The sequence below is a fragment of the Pseudophryne corroboree genome, chromosome 1 (assembly GCF_028390025.1).
Source record: "Pseudophryne corroboree isolate aPseCor3 chromosome 1, aPseCor3.hap2, whole genome shotgun sequence".
NCBI classification, from domain to species: domain Eukaryota; kingdom Metazoa; phylum Chordata; class Amphibia; order Anura; family Myobatrachidae; genus Pseudophryne; species Pseudophryne corroboree.
The window spans coordinates 44,904,769-44,921,896 of record NC_086444.1 but is presented as its reverse complement, the minus strand read 5'-3'; the positions used below and the strand labels follow the sequence as shown (position 1 = coordinate 44,921,896).

At 48.4% G+C, this 17,128-nt stretch overlaps 1 protein-coding gene and 1 long non-coding RNA gene across 2 annotated transcripts in view; one reads left to right on the top strand and one right to left on the bottom strand.

Annotated features, from left to right (window-relative positions):
• Positions 1-11,148, bottom strand: part of LOC135055258 (uncharacterized) — a 123,172-nt gene extending 112,024 nt beyond the window's left edge. Inside the window, exon 1 of the long non-coding RNA XR_010243705.1 lies at positions 10,681-11,148. This is a non-coding gene — a long non-coding RNA (uncharacterized LOC135055258). The remainder of the gene's footprint in view (positions 1-10,680) is intronic.
• Positions 10,688-17,128, top strand: part of ZBTB7C (zinc finger and BTB domain containing 7C) — a 359,497-nt gene continuing 353,056 nt past the window's right edge. Inside the window, exon 1 of the mRNA XM_063959049.1 lies at positions 10,688-11,205. Within this exon, the coding sequence (XP_063815119.1) occupies positions 11,179-11,205 (27 nt within the window). The 5' untranslated portion in view covers positions 10,688-11,178. The remainder of the gene's footprint in view (positions 11,206-17,128) is intronic.

Here is a 17,128-nt window from a genome sequence, read left to right as displayed (position 1 = left end):
AAGTCCCTACCTTGTGGCGGTGGTGTGCGCCCCTGTGAATCCAACTCCTGGAGTGAGGAGTGCAGCGCTGACAGGTGCTGGTGCACAGTCCCTGCTCCATCCTTGTTTAACTCCTTCCCCAGCTCTTCCCCGGCTGCAGCTCCCGAAATCAGTCGTCGAACGCTGGGTAAGTCAGAGGATGTCCCTACCCTGGACGCGCATGATGACGTCACGCACGGCGCAGCCGAGGGGAGAAGGGATTGGGGAAGACCAGAGCATGCTCAGCCTCCTCCCCTGTGACAGCTCATGCCGGGTGACGCCTCCAGTCTTCCACTCCATCCACATACTGTAGTAATGCTGGTGAGCGGAGCAGCGCAGCCCAGTCTGGGGTGGGGGGGAGAAAGGGGATGCACCTGGGAGCATTATGGCGATGGCGGGCAGGTCAGTGCCATAACTAGCCTAGGGGCGAGAGGTGCCTTGGCTGGTTGGTAGTGTGGCGTGGCCCAGCGGGTGCCAGCTGAGATTTTTCCGCCTCACAGCGCATCGCGCTGTGTGCAAGGCACCTCTCGCCCATAGCTAGTTACGGCACTGGTTTTGCAGCACAGAGTATATCAGCTAGTCAGCATTCAGCCAATACTCTACAGATGCAGAGGAACAACTATTTGTATTTTATTTAAATGAAATAAAGCAAGTTAGCCAGGCACAGCAGCTCACCAGGGCACTCCAGATAGTCAAACTGATAAATAAAAGCAGGGATTTCACAATTGGATTTACCATATGGATTGGGCTAATTTGCAGACAGACATGTATAATAATCCTCACAGGTATGCGCAGGAGCCGCCATGGGGGTGCCGCTCTGAGACTTCCCCCTCTGAGACATAGGCCGCGATGTAATGGGAGCCTAGGAAATTATTGCACCACATCGGACATTACAAATGTGCCTCTGTTTCACATAACTTGGGCAATGTAATGGCGTGCATCTATTTCCCGGCTTCAGCGTATCAGTTCTGAGGTGTCCCGGTATTTAGACTAGAAAATGTCCAATATTTTCGGACCAACCAAAATGCGTCTTTTAGTATAGGAGGACCACAGTGTCAGAGAGAGTCACCCATTGGCACTCAAAAGTCCCATAATTAAAGCAACACACTCACTAAATTATCTCCAGTTCTCCAAGACACACAAGTAGTTTATGCTGATTACTATAGTTTATAGTACACAGCATGGCTATATTCTGTCTGTAATTGTGACTGTATCTGTATAACAAATGTTATGCTACAGTGTATTCCAGCCAAACACTAACATTGGACCCTATTCAGCATCAGTTGCAGTTTTGCTAAATTAGCAAAACTGCAAGTGCTATCTCTCGTATGTTGGGGGGCCGCCCAGCACAGGGCAAGGGGCAAGGGACACCCCCCCCCCCCCACCCCACACACACACACACACACACACACACACACACACACTCCCGGTATGCTAATGGCAGGCAGTAATGCGATTGCTATTTAATCACATCACTGTTTAAGGGAAGCCCCCCTTCCTTCGCAGTTGGGACACTGCCATGTTATCAAATGTATTGAAAAGTGTTTATTTATTGCAAAAGTGCCTGAAAAGTATACTTATAATTCATTTCCAACAGTTTCACTACCAACTCGGCTAAAACAAAACACCTCTAAATTCATTGAGAATTTTATAGCTGTTTTGTGTCTGACTTGCAATATCGGACTCCATTACATCATCCGAGTTGTATACTGGATCTAGATCCGATTTTTTTTTATCAGGCTCTCTACTTTAGAGCTGAAAGCTTTTGCGGCTGCTAATACATTAGCCAACTTTGCAAAATGCCCGAAGTTTGCGGATACGGGGTCTATTCAATTATTCTGACTTGTCGTAAAAAACTGCATTTTCCGACTTTTTTAGGTCGAATCTGGATTCGACCTATTCAAGTCCAGTGCCGTTTTTCTGACTTGTCGGAAAACACATGGATCGGCAGATTAGCTGCGGATCCACGTACTTTGTCGAATTTGTGTGCGTTTCTGACAGTTTTTTGGCTCGTTTTCGACAATGCCGATTCGACTTTAATCCACAATCCACGTCTCTAATCCACATTCCACGTCCCTAATCCACAATCCACATCTCTAATCCACAATCCATATCTCTAATCCACAATCCACATCTCTAATTCACAATCCACGTCTCTAATACACAGTCCACGTCTCTAATACACAGTCCACGGGGGTAATTCCAGTTTGATCGCAGCATGACATTTTTAGCAGTTGGGCAAAACCATGTGCACTGCAGGGGAGGCAGATATAACATGTGCAGAGAGAGTTAGATTTGAGTGTGGTGTGTTCAATCCATACTTACCTACTCTCCCGGAAGCCCTTCCCGCGGCATTTCCCGATGCGGGGGCGGGGCTTAGTGATGTCACAGTCCAGCCCAGCCCCCCAAAGACACCTGCTGCGTCTCCTCTCCGGGCGCTGTAGGTAAGTATGGTTCAATCTGCAATCTAAATTGCAGTGTAAAAATAAAGCAGCCAGTATTTACCCTGTACAAAAACAAAATAACCCACCCAAATCTAACTCTCTCTGCAAATGTTATATCTGCCTCCCCTGCAGTGCACATGGTTTTGCCCAACTGCTAAAAAATGTCCTGCTGCGATCAACTTGGAATTACCCCCAACATCTTTAATACAAAGTCCACATCTCTAATCCACAATCCACGTCTCTAATCCACAATCCACATCTCTAATCCACAATCCACATCTCTAATCCACAATCCGCATCTCTAATCCACATCTCTAATCCACAACCCATGTGTCTAATCCACAGTCCACGTCCCTAATCCACAGTCCATGGGGGTCATTCCGAGTTGTTCGCTCGCAAGCTGCTTTTAGCAGCTTTGCACACGCTAAGCCGCCGCCTACTGGGAGTGAATCTTAGCTTATCAAAATTACGAACGAAAGATTCGCAATATTGCGAAAAGACTTCTCTGTGCACTTTCTGAGTAGCTTGAGACTTACTCTTCCAGTGCGATCAGTTCAGTGCTTGTCGTTCCTGGTTTGACGTCACAAACACACCCAGCGTTCGCCCAGACACTCCTCCATTTCTCCAGCCACTCCCGCGTTTTTCCCAGAAACGGTAGCGTTTTTTCGCGCACACCCATAAAACGGCCAGTTTCCGCCCATAAACACCCACTTCCTGTCAATCACATTACGATCACCAGAACGAAGAAAAATCCTCGTAATGCCGTGAGTAAAAAACCTAACTGCATAGCAAATTTACTTGGCGCAGTTGCACTGCGGACATTGCGCATGCGCATTAGCGACTAATCGCTCCGTTGCGAGAAAAAAATAACGAGCGAACAACTCGGAATGACCCCCAATGTCTCTAGTCCACAGTCCACGTCCCTAATCCACAGTCCACGTCTCTAATCCACAGTTGTTTAGCAAATTTCCTTCCAAGGATAAAAAGTATGTTATAATTTGTTTTCTGTTTTGTTGTTGCTTTTATATTGGTTGGGTTAATGTGTATTACCAGTACAAAAGCAGAACGTGTGTGGAGTGAGGTGTTCTGTACTTTGAAAGGTTGTATGGTGGCACTGGAAATGCTTTTAGAATCAGATAAGGTATTTTCATTACTATGGTAACCAGATTCTGCAGAACAATACAAAACAGAAAGCGTTCCTGCATTATTCTGGCCTGTGTGGTCATCTCACTGTACATGCTGTCTTCTTGTTACACTATATACAGTGAGCTCCATATATATTTGGACGCTGACACAATTTTCATCATTTGGGCTCTATACGCCACCACAATGGATTTTTGAGTTACACAATGGAGATGCAACTGAGGTGCAGACTTTCAGCGGTAATTCAAGGGGTTGAATAAAAATATTGCATGAAGCGTTTAGTAATTGCCACCATATAATTATTATCTTACAAATCGTTTATTTATAGTTTCATAGATGCGCAGTGGCAACAACATAAAAAGAACACACACAGTACATACGCAGGGAGCAAGGTTCCACAGTAGTAAACAGTAAACACAACAATGGCAAGAGGTGAAACAAAGCAGGAATTGCCGGATAATTTACCCAATGTACGTAATTGTAAGGGATTGTGGCGACGTGGAGATGAGGTCAGCTATGTTTTTCTCCATTGCGGCCAAATGCCACGTTCCGGCGAACACAGCAGAAAGAGAGGGAGGGGCAGGAATTCTCCCATGGGAGGCTACAGGACATCTAGCAGCATTGAGGATTGCAACCATGGTGGCTTCATGGCAGTGCCCCCGTTTCCGTCACTGTAGGGGCATGTCCAGCGCTCTGTGAGCTGCTGGCGTGCCTCCAGTGCCTCTGTCTCCCGTGAATAGACGCTCTGCTAATCAGGGCAGCGAGTGACCGGAGCCCCACGGATGGGACAGTGGGAGTGTCTGCGAGAATTGGGACAGTTAGGAGGTAAGCTGTCTGAAGTCTGGAACTCATGGACATAACCAAATGCTGGGCTTCCTCCTTTGTTATGCTGTGCCAGGCCTTTACTGCAGCTGTCTGTAGTGTTTGGGGGTCTCTCTGACTTTAGTATTGTCTTCAGCTTGTGAAATCCGTGTTAGATCAGGTTGAGATCAGGTGACTCGATCATTGCAAAATATTCCACTTCTTTGCCTTAAAAACTCTTTGCCTTAAAGGTTACCATCGATCTGTACTGTGAGGCACCGTCCAATCAAATCTGCTGAATGTGGCCGAATCTGAGCAGACAGTACATCGCTCCAAAATTCTGGTTGCTTCTGTCACATCATCAATAAATACTAGTGACCCAGAGCCACGGGAAGCCTTGCAGGAACATGTCATTACACTCCCTCCACCGTGTTTTACAGATGATGTGGCGGTATGCTTCGGCTCACCAGCCCTTCCAAGTCTTCTCCGTACTTTTCTCTGCACATCATTCTGGTGCACGTTTCATCTGTCCATATAATGCTGTTCAAGAACTGGACAGGCGTTTTTAGACATTTCTTTTAACAAAGTCTAATCTGGCTTTTCTACTCCTTATGCATGGTTAGCACCTTGTGGTGAACCCTTTGTATATGCTGTCTTTAATTATTCTCTTTATAGTAGACTTGGATAGTGATATCCCTACCTCCTGGAGAGTGCTCTTCCCTTGGCTGGTATTTGTGAAGAGCTTTCTCTGTACCATGGAAATGATCCCGTGATCATCCACCACTTCTGTGTGCGTCCGGCCATTTTTGTGTTTCGCCGAGCTCCCCATAATATGTTCTCTTTTTTTCTGAGAATGTACCAAACGGTACCAATGTTCCTACTGGCTCTCTATGGATTTTTTTGTCTTTGCAGGATGGCCTCGGTCACTTGCATTGAGAGCTCCTTTGAACACATATTGTGGGTTCACAGGAACAGCTTCCAAATGCAAATGCTACACTAAGGAATGATGAAGGAATATCGCAGACCTGTCCATGAAACATTTTTTGAGTCAATTGGGTCAATTACTTTTGGTTCAGTGAAAAAGAGGGGGATACATAGTAAACAGGTGTAATCCCTAAACCTTTTGTCACATTTGGATGTGAACACCTTCAAATGAAAGCTGATAGTCTGCACTTTATACTCCAAATGCAAAAAAGAGGTTGTCCTAAGAGACCGTCCCCTTTAAATAACCCTAGAAACACCTCCCTTTCTATCCTAATAGGTTTCCAACTTTTGACGACTGACAGTCAACACCAGACCACTAAATTCTGCCCAGCAACAAGGCTGTCACACTCAACCAATAAGAAAAAAAACGTAGGCTTCTTATACATACTCATTCCTATGCAGAATTTGTCTGCTTAAATCATATTTATTCTGTAATGGTAACTTGTAGGTATTTTGGTAAACAGCTAAAATAACAATAATTGTTTCAGTGTCCAAATATATATGGAACTAAGGGGGTCATTCCGACCCGTTAGTTCGCTGCGTTTTCACGCAGCAGAGCGAACGGGTCCCTGCTGTGCATGCGTCGGCACCTTTGCGCGCCTGCGGCACGGCTGACGGCCGTGGCAGGACAGCGATCGCCTCTGCCTGATTGACAGGCAGAGGCGATCGATGGGCGGGAGGGGGCGAAACGGTGGCGTTTGTCCGTCGTTTTGTAGGCGCATTCCGGCCAACGCTGGCGTGGCTGGACCGAACGGGGGGCGGGCCGCAGCGGCTGCGTGACGTCATACGCAGCCGCTGTGGGCCAGGGAGCAAGGAATAGCTCCCTGCCAGCTCACTAAAGCTGCGCTGGCCGGGAGTTACTCCTGAAGTGCAAAGGCATCGCCGCTTCTGCGAGGGGGGCCGGACTGACATGCGCATGTCAGGAAAGTTGATCATAGCTGTTTTTGCACAGCTACGATCAACTCGGAATGACCCCCTAACTGTACCTTTATTAAAGTTAACTAAACGTATAGCACTAAAAAAAGGGTTTCTCAAACAGGGAGAGGCAGACCCTCAAGTGTGTTATTTTTCCTTGGGCATTCAGTATTCCATGTTCTAACCCCACACTGGTGTTATGAAAGGAATATTGAGACTACTAGAACATCACTTTCTCTTCATCTTTGGCCCCCAAATAAGGAAACGGCTTACGGATAAAATATTTAACGCTGCTGCTTGGTCCTCCTTCCGGATTCTTAGGGAGCAGAAAAGAGGCCAACAAGTGTCCATCATGAATGAACTGTTGGACAACTACAAGAAAGAACATGGAGGACATTTAATATGACAGTAGTGCCATAAACCTCCAAGCTTGTGCACCCACATTCCCTCCGGACATAAAGGTGTAGCGTTTTAGTTTGAGAGGGATTACTTTGATGGTACTGAGTGAATTTGAAAGAGACGCTGTCTCTCTGTTCGTTTATGGCATTGCCCACCCACCGGCCCTAATTTTTGTTGATTTGTTGGTGGTCGGTTTCAGAATGGCATCAGTGTTTTAAGGCGTTTCTGTTGTTTCCCTGGGGTGCAGCCGAGGCCATGGCGTATGCTAGGTGTGGATATCAGTTTGATGCAAGGACCATGTTGGTGGTCCTTTGTCTTCTCTGTGCATGAGTTGGCACCTCAAGTTGATAGTGCTGATGGCAGTTAGCCTCATCGGCTTGTTATGCTGCCCCCGCAAAGGGATGGAGCAGATGGCGTTTCTCTTTGCGAGTTGCTTGGCAGGGATGTCGGCAGGTGGCTTCATCCTTGCATTTTAAAGCTAGGCTGCTATTCCCGTGCCATCATACCCCAGTTTAGTCAAAATGTAAAATCCCTTCAAATAAAAAGCTAACCCCAAGTCTATGGCCCACCATTTATCAAGCCTTGGAGAGTGCTAAATAGCATGGAGATAAAGTACCAGCCAATCAGCTCCTAACTGCCATGTTACAGGCTATGTTTGAAAAATGACAGTTCAGAGCTGATTGGTTGGTACTTTTCACCGTGCAATTTACCACTCTGCAAGGCTTGACAAATCTGGGCCTTTATTTCTTATAGATAAGTATCTGTGAGGATGGAGTGTGGAGTGCATCAGCCAAAAGAACATTTTTATGGGTTGTAGAATATTACTTAAAATTTGATTTTTACATTCCCATCTAGACTTTTTCCCTGACAACCTGGGTACTGTAAGTGATGAGAAGGGGGAACATTTTCACCAAGACATCCCGACAATGAAGCATGGCTACCAAGGACGCTGGGACCCGGCAATAATGGGAGACTACTGCTGGTTCCTTGTTAGACAGACCAATGAGACATTGGGGCTAATTCAGATCTGTTCGCTCGCTAGGGTTTTTTTTGCAGTCCTGCATTCGCATAGTCGCCGCCCATAGGGGAGTGTATTTTCTCTTTGCAAGTGTGCGATCACATGTGTAGCAGAGCTGTACGAACAGATCTTGGGGGTCATTCCGAGTTGATCGCTCGCTGGCTAGTTTTAGCAGCCATGCAAAACGCTATGCCGCCGCCCACTGGGGAGTGTATTTTAGCTTAGCAGAAGTGCGACCGCATGTGCAGCCGAGCGCTGCAAAAACAGTTTGTGCAGTTTCAGAGTAGCTCTGAACCGACTCAGCGCTTGCGATCACTTCAGCCTATTCGTGTCCGGATTTGACGTCATACACCCGCCCAGCGAACGCCCAGCCACGCCTGCGTTTTTTCAGACACGCCTGTGTTTTTGCAAACACTCCCTGAAAACGGTCAGTTGACACCCAGAAACGCCCCCTTCATGTCAATCTTCTTGCGGCCGCCAGTGTGTAGGAAAACTTCGCTAGAACCTGAGCACAACCACAAAAAGCTTTGTACCCGTACGTCGCGCGTGCGCATTGCGGGGTATACACATAAATGCCATTTTTTCACCGATCAATTCGGAATGACCCCCCTTGTGCAGTTTCTGCGCAGCCCAGGACTTACTCAGCCGCTGCGATCACTTCAGCCTGTCCAGGACCGGAATTGATATCAGGAACCCTCCCTGCAAACGCTTGGACACGCCTGCGTTTTTCCAACCACTCCCAGAAAACGGTCAGTTGCCAACCACAAACTCCTTCTTCCTGTCAATCTCCTTGCGATCGCCCGTGCAAATGGATCCGTTGCACAAACCCATCGATGAGTGTCAATCCGCTCTGTACCCATGCAATGCGCCTGCACATTGCGGTGCATATGCATGCGCAGTTTAGACCTGTTAGCCTGCTGTATGAAAACGCAGCCTAGCGACCAGGTCTGAATTGTACAAACAGAAAGCGTCAGCATCCTATTTACCTAAAGAAAAGTGACGTTACATTTTATCTTTTATTAACAATGACATTACGGCTATTTGGATTTTTAAGAGTTTCTGAAGTTTAGTTTCTGCAGTTTTTAAGCATTTCTGTAGTTTTATTAGTATTTTATTAATGAATACGATGAGAATATTTAAATTCTATAGAGATTAATTGGAATTTTCACTTATGTTATTATATTCAGATATACAGGTAGCTATTACCGCTTGTGTTATTTGTGTCTACCTAATAAAAGTGGCGAGATAGAGATAATCAGATCAGACGTAGGGGGTAATTCCAAGTTGATCGCAGCAGGAATTTTGTTAGCAATTGGGCAAAACCATGGAGGTCATTCCGAGTTGTTCGCTCGCTAGCAGATTTTAGCAGCATTGCACACGCTAGGCCGCCGCCCTCTGGGAGTGTATCTTAGCTTAGCAGAATTGCGAATAGAAAATTCTTAGCAGTTTCTGAGTAGCTCGAGACTTACTCCTACACTGCGATCAGCTCAGCCCGTTTAGTTCCTGGTTTGACGTCACAAACACGCCCTGCGTTCGGCCAGCCACTCCCCCGTTTCTCCAGACACTCCCGCGTTTTATTCTGGCACGCCTGCGTTTTTCCGCACACTTCCAGAAAACGGTCAGTTTCCGCCCAGAAACACCCACTTCCTGTCAATCACACTCCGATCACTTCAACGATGGAAATTCTTTGTTCAGACGTGAGTAAATCTACTAAGTTTTGTGCTAAAATACTTAGCGCATGCGTACTGCGTACCATGCGCATTTTTGCCTTAATCGCTCCGTTGTGAAAATCGGCAACGAGCGAACAACTCGGAATGACCCCCAGAGGGCGGCGGCCTAGCGTGTGCAATGCTGCTAAAATCTGCTAGCGAGCGAACAACTCGGAATGACCCCCCCATGTGCACTGCAGGGGAGACAGATTTTTATCATGTGCAGAGAGAGTTAGAGTTGGGTGGGGTGTGTTCAATCTGCAATCTAATTTGCAGTGTAAATATAAAGCAGCCAGTATTTACCCTGCACAGAAATAAAATAAACCCACCCAAATCTAACTCTCTCTGCACATGCTATGTCTGCCTCCCCTGCAGTGCACATGGTTTTGCCCAACTGCTGACAAAATTCCTGCTGCGATCAATTTGGAATTACCCCCCTAATATGAGAAGAACGGACTTAAACAATGCTAAATAAGTATTTTACATCAGTGCATGAATTGGGTCCAGGTTACAGTGTACAAGTCACCAATAAACAATAGAGGCAGCTATTTTGGGGTTAAAACAATTGGCCTGGTTCTGATTTGTACGCACTGCCAATGTTTACGCCATTATTGGAAGACTGCGCATGTGCCAAGGCACCTTAGCGAAACCGCTTGCAGTGAGGACTTATCAGAGTGATTGACAGGAAGGGATCGTTTGGGGGCAAGTAATGGGAAGTGGCGAAAAAAACACAGCTGTATAGTGACTGTTTTCGGGGGTTGTTTCTGCCTACAGCCGCGATCACGTACACAGAGAAACATGGCCACCAACACTGCTGCTCCCACGGCCAGTTTGTGTGACCATAGACTCACACAGGGGCAGATGTACTAAGGGGGACATTTACTAAGCAGCGATAAGAGCGGAGAAGTGAGCCAGTGGAGAAGTTGCCCATGGCAACCAATCAGCACTGAAGTAACAGGTATAATTTACTTACTATAAAATGCTACAGAGCTGCTGATTGGTTGATGGGGCAACTTCTCCACTTAATAATATCCCCCTTAGACGGTGATAAAGTGAGAGAGATAAAGTACCAACCAATCAGCTCCTAATAATTGTCATATTTCAAACACAGCCTGTAACTCTCTCCTGGAGTCCAGCCTTCCAACCACCCCCAGGAGATATCCCCCCCCCCCCCCCCCCGTACTGCACCAACCACCGTGCCTTGCAGCCTGCAACCTCTGGATGCTAACCTACTGGCAGACTATCTCACCGGCAGCCCTGGCATTGCATGGCTCCTCCCCGCGGCCACTGGGTCCCATCTCCCGGCTCCTGCTGGCTGCCCAGTGCAGAGTCTCCATCATAGTCCAGCACTCATCCTCTGAGTGCCGGACCCACGTGCACTGGTCTCCGCAGGCAGTTGCAACTCCCACCTGCCGGCCCAGCAAGCTCCACTCCACTGCCGAGGTCCTTCATGCGGCTACTAGGGACTGCATTTCCAGCCGCAGCAATGGCCTCAATTTTGCTGGCCGCTATAACTGCAGGCCACCTCCTACAGCTCCAGAGATGCTCTGCTCTGTGACCTCTCCTCACCTCTGCTGGCCAGACTAGATCCCATTGCTGCCTGCTGGGGAGAGAACCAAGGCAGGACCTGCACCAGCTCTGGGACTACCCATCCAACTGAGAACCCCGGCCTAGCCTGTGGGCCTGCACAACCATCACAACAGAGGATTTCCCTTTGCCGAGGCCTCCACTGACTTCCTATCACCTGATGGTGTCTGATATCTTACCTCTAGAGGTGAGCGGGGAGCAGAGGGGGGAGGTTAGAGCACCATGGACCAGGTCATGTCCACCATCTTACCGCATGCTGGCCCCCCACACCACCATAATTGCCTCAGCCACCGGTCCACCTGGAACTGCACTGGAGTGGACCGGTCGGACGGCTCACCTACCGCCCATTCCCCAGTTTATCACTTTTACTATCATTACCTGTATACTATATGCTGAATATGCTGTTCACTGTTTTGGCTTATCTCTAACAGTGTAACCTTTATAGCGCACCCAACATGGCCGCCTCACCTGGTGCGCTCGTGGATTGGATGAAAAGTACATGGACCTGACGGTTCTGTTGGGCCCCGGAGCATTATTAGGGGGGGGGGGGTGTCGGACTGTGACATCACTAAGCCCCGCCCCCTGCATCGTGAAATGCCGCAATTCGCGGGTCCGCAGGGAAGGGGGCGGGGCTAAAATGACGCAATTTGCGTCATTTTAACCCCTTCTCCACCCGACGGGATGTTATCTCCATCCTGCTCGCATCACTAAGATGCGAGCAGGATGCGGGAGAACTGCCCACTCTTCCGGGGGTGCGGGGGGCTTCCCCAAAAAAGCCTCCCGCAGCTTCTGGGAGAGTAAGTAAGTATGACCTATTGTGTTCTCTAGCTTTTTGTTGTTCTTAATTATTTCTGAGTAGTTTTGTACTTGCTGTTATGGATGTTGATTGGCTGGTACTTTATCTCTCTACACTTTAACACTCTCCAAGGCTTACTACATCTGCCCCTCAGGGAGTTATTTTCTGTGTCAATGCTGTGTATGTGCACGCAGATGCTGAGGACTTTGTGGTGGCTCCGGTGGACCTCTATATTCTTTTTGAGCGACAGCTTCACTTGTGTGGTTTAAAAAGTCCATAGGATAAAAAATGCAGCTGCGCAGGCTTTAGCCTATAAAGCAGAATCAGGCCCATTAAGCACTGCAGTGCAGTTTAGTGGCAGGTGCTTGGTGTGTGCAGTGCCGTGGCAGATAGTTGGTTTTGCAATGTTGTGACAGGCACTTACTAAGCGTTAGTTCATACCGGGAACCTGGAGGCAAAAGACTTGTTGGTGCCCCCTGCTCACAACACCCAAATCCCAGCAGCACTCAGACACTGCCAACACTCTAGCGCACAAACGTTAACTATTGCTGATCAGGATCTTCTGTTCTTGCTATTTGCTGCTCCCACAACAGGTCCGCGTATATGAGGGGGAAGAGCCAACAAAGGAGGGAGGGGCCATGTGCTCCAGACTGTGCTCCGCCCCTTTTATGTACACGGTTTGATTGCTGGTTTGCGTGGAGTGGAGTGACAGATGAGTAGTGTGTGCAGTGTAGTGACAGATGAGCAGTGCATGCAGGGGGTCATTCTGACCCGTTCGCTCGCTGCTTTTTGTCGCAGCTGAGCGAACGGGTCCCTACTGCGCAAGTGCCAGCGCCGTAGTGCGCCGGCACATGCCAGACGGCTGAAGGCCGTAGCAGGGCTGTGATTGCCTCTGTCTGATTGACAGGCAGAGGTGATCGCTGGGCAGGAGGGGACGGAACGGCGGCGTTTGCCCGCCGTTTTGTGATGTGAGAGCGGTCCGGCCAACGTAGGTGTGGCCGGACCGAACGTTGGGCGGGCCGCAGCGGCTGCGTGACGTCACACGCAGCCGCTGTGGGCCGGGGAGCGATGAGTAGCTCCCGGCCAGCACGCTAAAGCTGCCCTGGCCGGGAGCTACTCTTAAAGTGCAAAGGCACTGTGCGATGCCTTTGCACTTCTGCGGGGGGGGGGGGGGGGAGGGGGGCGGCACTGACATGCGGGGCGGCCTAGCCCTGTGCTGGGTGTCCCCCCGCATGTCAGTGTGAATGATCGTAGCTGTGCTAAATTTAGCACAGCTACGATCAACTCGGAATGACCCCCGCAGTGCAGTGACAGATGAGCAATGTGTGCAGTGACAGATGAATAGTGTGTACAGTAACAGATGAGCAGTGCATGCAGTTCAGTCACAGATGAGTAGTGTGTGCAGTGCAGTGACAAATGAGTACTGTGTGCAGTAACAGATTAGTAGTGCGTGCAATAACAGATGAGTAGTGTGTATACTGCAGTGACCGATGAGTGACATAGTGCGTGTATGGCAGTGTCTGATGACTAGTGTGTGCAGTGGCAGATGAGTAGTGTGTGCAGTGACAGATGAGCAGTGCGTGCAGTGTAGTGAAGTGACAGATAAGTAGTGCTTGCAGTGAAGCGACAAATGAGTAGTGCATGCAGTGCAGTGACAGATGAGTAGTGTGTGTACTGCAGTGACATGTGAGTAGTGTGTGCAGTGCGGTGATAGATGAGAAGTGCGTGCGGTGGCAGATGAGTAGTACGTGCAGTGCAGTGACAGATGAGTAGTATGTGCATTGACAGTGTTTGTAGTGCAGTGTCAGATGAGTAGTGTGTGCAGTGACAGATGAGTAGTGTGTGTTGTGTAGTGTCAGATGAGTAGTGTTTGCAGTGCAGTAATAGATGAGCAGTACGTGCAGTGTGTGTAGCAACAGATGAGCAGTGCATGCAGTGACAGATGAGTATTGTGTGCAGTGCAGTGACAAATGAGTAGTGTATGCAGTGCAGTGACAGATGAGTAGTGCGCGCAGTAACAGATGAGCAGTGCATGCAGTGCAGTAACAGATGAGTAGTGCATGCAGTGCAGTGACAGAGGAGTAGTTTATGCAGTGCAGTGACAGAGGAGTAGTTTATGCAGTGCAGTGACAGAGGAGTAGTGTGTGCAGTGACAGATGACCAGTGCGTGTACTGCAGGGACAGATGAGCAGTGTGTGCAGTGCAGTGACAGGTGAGTAGTGTGTGCAGTGTAGTGACAGATGAGTAGTGTCCAGGCGTTTGGAGGGTGGATGTCTCACATCACAGCCGGGACCTTCATCGCTGGATCCGTCGCACTGGGTAAGTAGGTGCAGGGCTGGTCTTGTTTTGCATGAAACTTTTTTTGCATAGCAGGGCTGCACTAGCAATCACAGCCCTGCTATGCTAAAATACACTCACTCATAGGTGGCGTCTAGTTGATCGCACGAGCAGCAAAAAGTTGCTACGTGCAATCAACTCGGAATGACCACCAGTGTGTGCAGTGTGGTGACAGATGAGTAGTGTGTGCAGTAACAGATTAGTAGTGTGTGCAGTAACATATGAGCAGTGCAGTGACAGATGAGTAGTGTGTGCAGTGCAGTGACAGATGACTAGTGCATGTACTGCAGGGACAGATGAGTAGTGTGTGTATTGCAGTGACAGGTGAGTAATGTGTGCAGTGCAGTGACAGATGAGCAGTGTGTGCAGTGACAGATGAGTAGTGCGTGCAGTGACAGATGAGTAGTGCGTATAGTGCAGTGACAGGTGAGCAGTGCGTGCATTGCAGTGACAGGTGAGCAGTGTGTGCAGTTTAGTGACAGATGAGTAGTGTGTGCAGTGCTGTGACAGATGAGTAGTGTGTGCAGTGTCAAATGAGTAATTCACGCAGTGCAGTGAAAGATCAGTAGTGTGTGCAGTGACAGATGAGTAGTGTGTTCAGTTACAGATGGTCAGTGCTTGCAGTGACAGATGAGCAGTGTGTGCATTGTAATGTGGGATATGAGTAGTGCGTGCAGTGGCAGATGAGTAGTGTGTGCAGTGCAGTGACAGATGAGTAGTGCATGCAGTGTAGTGACAGATTATGACTGTGTGCAGTGCAGTGACAGATAAGTAGTGTGTGTACTGCAGTAACAGGTGAGTAGTGTGTGCAGTGATAGATGAGCAGTGTGTGCAGTGACAGATGAGCAGTGTAGTGTCAGATGAGTAGTGCATGCAGTGCAGTGACAGATGAGTAGTGTGTGCAGTGACAGATGACTAGTGTGTGCAGTGCAGTAACATGAGTAGTGTGTGCAGTGACAGATGAGTGGTGTGTGCAGTGAAGTGACAGATGAGTAGTGCATGCAGTGACAGGTGAGTAGTGTGTGCAGTGCAGTGAAATATGAGCAGTGTGCGCGGTGTAGTGACATATGAGTAGTGTGTGCAGTGCAGTGACAGATGAGCAGTGTGTGCAGTGTAGTGACAGATGAGTAGTGTGTGCAATGCAGTGACAGATGAATAGAGTGAGTAGTAAAAGATGAGTAGTGTGTGCAGTGCTGTCATGGATGAGTAGTACGTGCAGTGACAGATGAGTAGTGTGTGTAATGACAGAAGAGTAGTGTGTGTACTGCAGTGTCAGATGAGTAGTGTGTGCACTGACAGATGAGTAGTGAATGCAGTGCAGTGACAGGTGAGTAGTGCATGCAGTGACAGATGAGCAGTGTGTGCAGTGTAGTGACAGTTGAGTAGTGTGTGCAATGACAGATGAATAGTGTGTATATTGTAGTGACAGATGAGTAGTGCGTGCATTGCAGTGACAGATAAATAGTACATGCAGTGACAGATGAGCAGTGTGTGCAGCGTAGTGACAGATGAGCAGTGCGTGCAGTGTAGTGACAATTGAGTAGTGTGTGCAGTGACAGATGAGTAGTGTGTGCAGTGACAGATGAGTAGTGCGTGTATTGCAGTGACAGGTGAGCAGTGGGTGCAGTGTAGTGACAGATGAGTAGTGTGTGCAGTGCTGTGACAGATGAATAGTGCATGCAGTGTAATGACAGATGAATAGTGCGTGCAGTGACAGATGAGTAGTGTATGTAATGTAGTGACAGATGAGTAGTGTGTGCAGTGACAAGTAAGCAGTCCATGCAGTGCAGTGACAGATGAGTAGTGCAGTGCAGTGACAGCTGAGTAGTGTGTGTATTGCAGTGACAGATGAGCAGTGTGTGCAGTGTCAGATGAGTGGTGTGTGCAGTGACAGATGAGTAGTGTGTGCAGTGACCGATGAGTAGTCTGTGCAGTGACAGATCAGAAGTGTCTGCAGTGTAGTGAAAGATCAGTAGTGCGTGCAGTGACAGATGAGTAGTGTGTGCACTGACCGATGAGTAGTGTGTGCAGTGACAGATGAGAAGTGTGTGCAGTGTAGTGAAAGGTGAGTAGTGAGTTCAGTGACAGATGAGTAGTGTGTGTACTGCAGTGACAGATGAGTAGTGTGTGCAGTGACAGATGAGTAGTGCATGCAGTGCAGTGACAGATTATGAGTGTGTGCAGTGCAGTGACAGATGTACTGCAGTGACAGATGAGTAGTGCAATGCAGTGACAGCTGAGTAGTGTGTGTATTGCAGTGACAGATGAGTAGTGCATGCCGTGCAGTGACAGATTCTGAGTGTGTGCAGTGCAGTGACAGATGAGTAGTGTGTGTACTGCAGTGACAGATGAGTAGTGCAGTGACAGATGAGTAGTGTGTATTGCAGTGACAGATGAGCAGTGTGTGCATTGACAGATGAGTAGTGTGTGCAGTGCAGTGACAGTAGTAGAGTAGGTAGAGTAGTATGTGCAGTGACAGATGAGTAGTGTATGTATTGTAGTGACAGATGAGTAGTGCGTGCAGTGCTGTGACAGATGAGTAGTGTGTGCAGTGCAGGGACAGATGAGTAGTGTGTGCAGTGCTGTGACAGATGAGTAGTGTGTGCCGTGCAGGGACAGATGAGTAGTGCGTGCAGTGCTGTGACAGATGAGTAGTGTGTGCAGTGCAGGGACAGATGAGTAGTGTGTGTACTGCAGTGACAGGTGAGTAGTGTGTGCAGTGATAGATGAGCAGTGTGTGCAGTGACAGATGAGCAGTGTAGTGTCAGATGAGTAGTGCGTGCAGTGCTGTGACAGATGAGTAGGGTGTGCTGTGTAATGACAGAAGTGTGCAGTGCAGTGACAGATGAGTAGGGTGTGCTGTGTAATGACAGAAGTGTGCAGTGCAGTGACAGATGAGCAGTGTAGTGACAGATGAGTAGTTTGTGCAGTATTGTGGCAGATGTGTAGTTTGTGCATTGTAGTGACAGATGAGCAG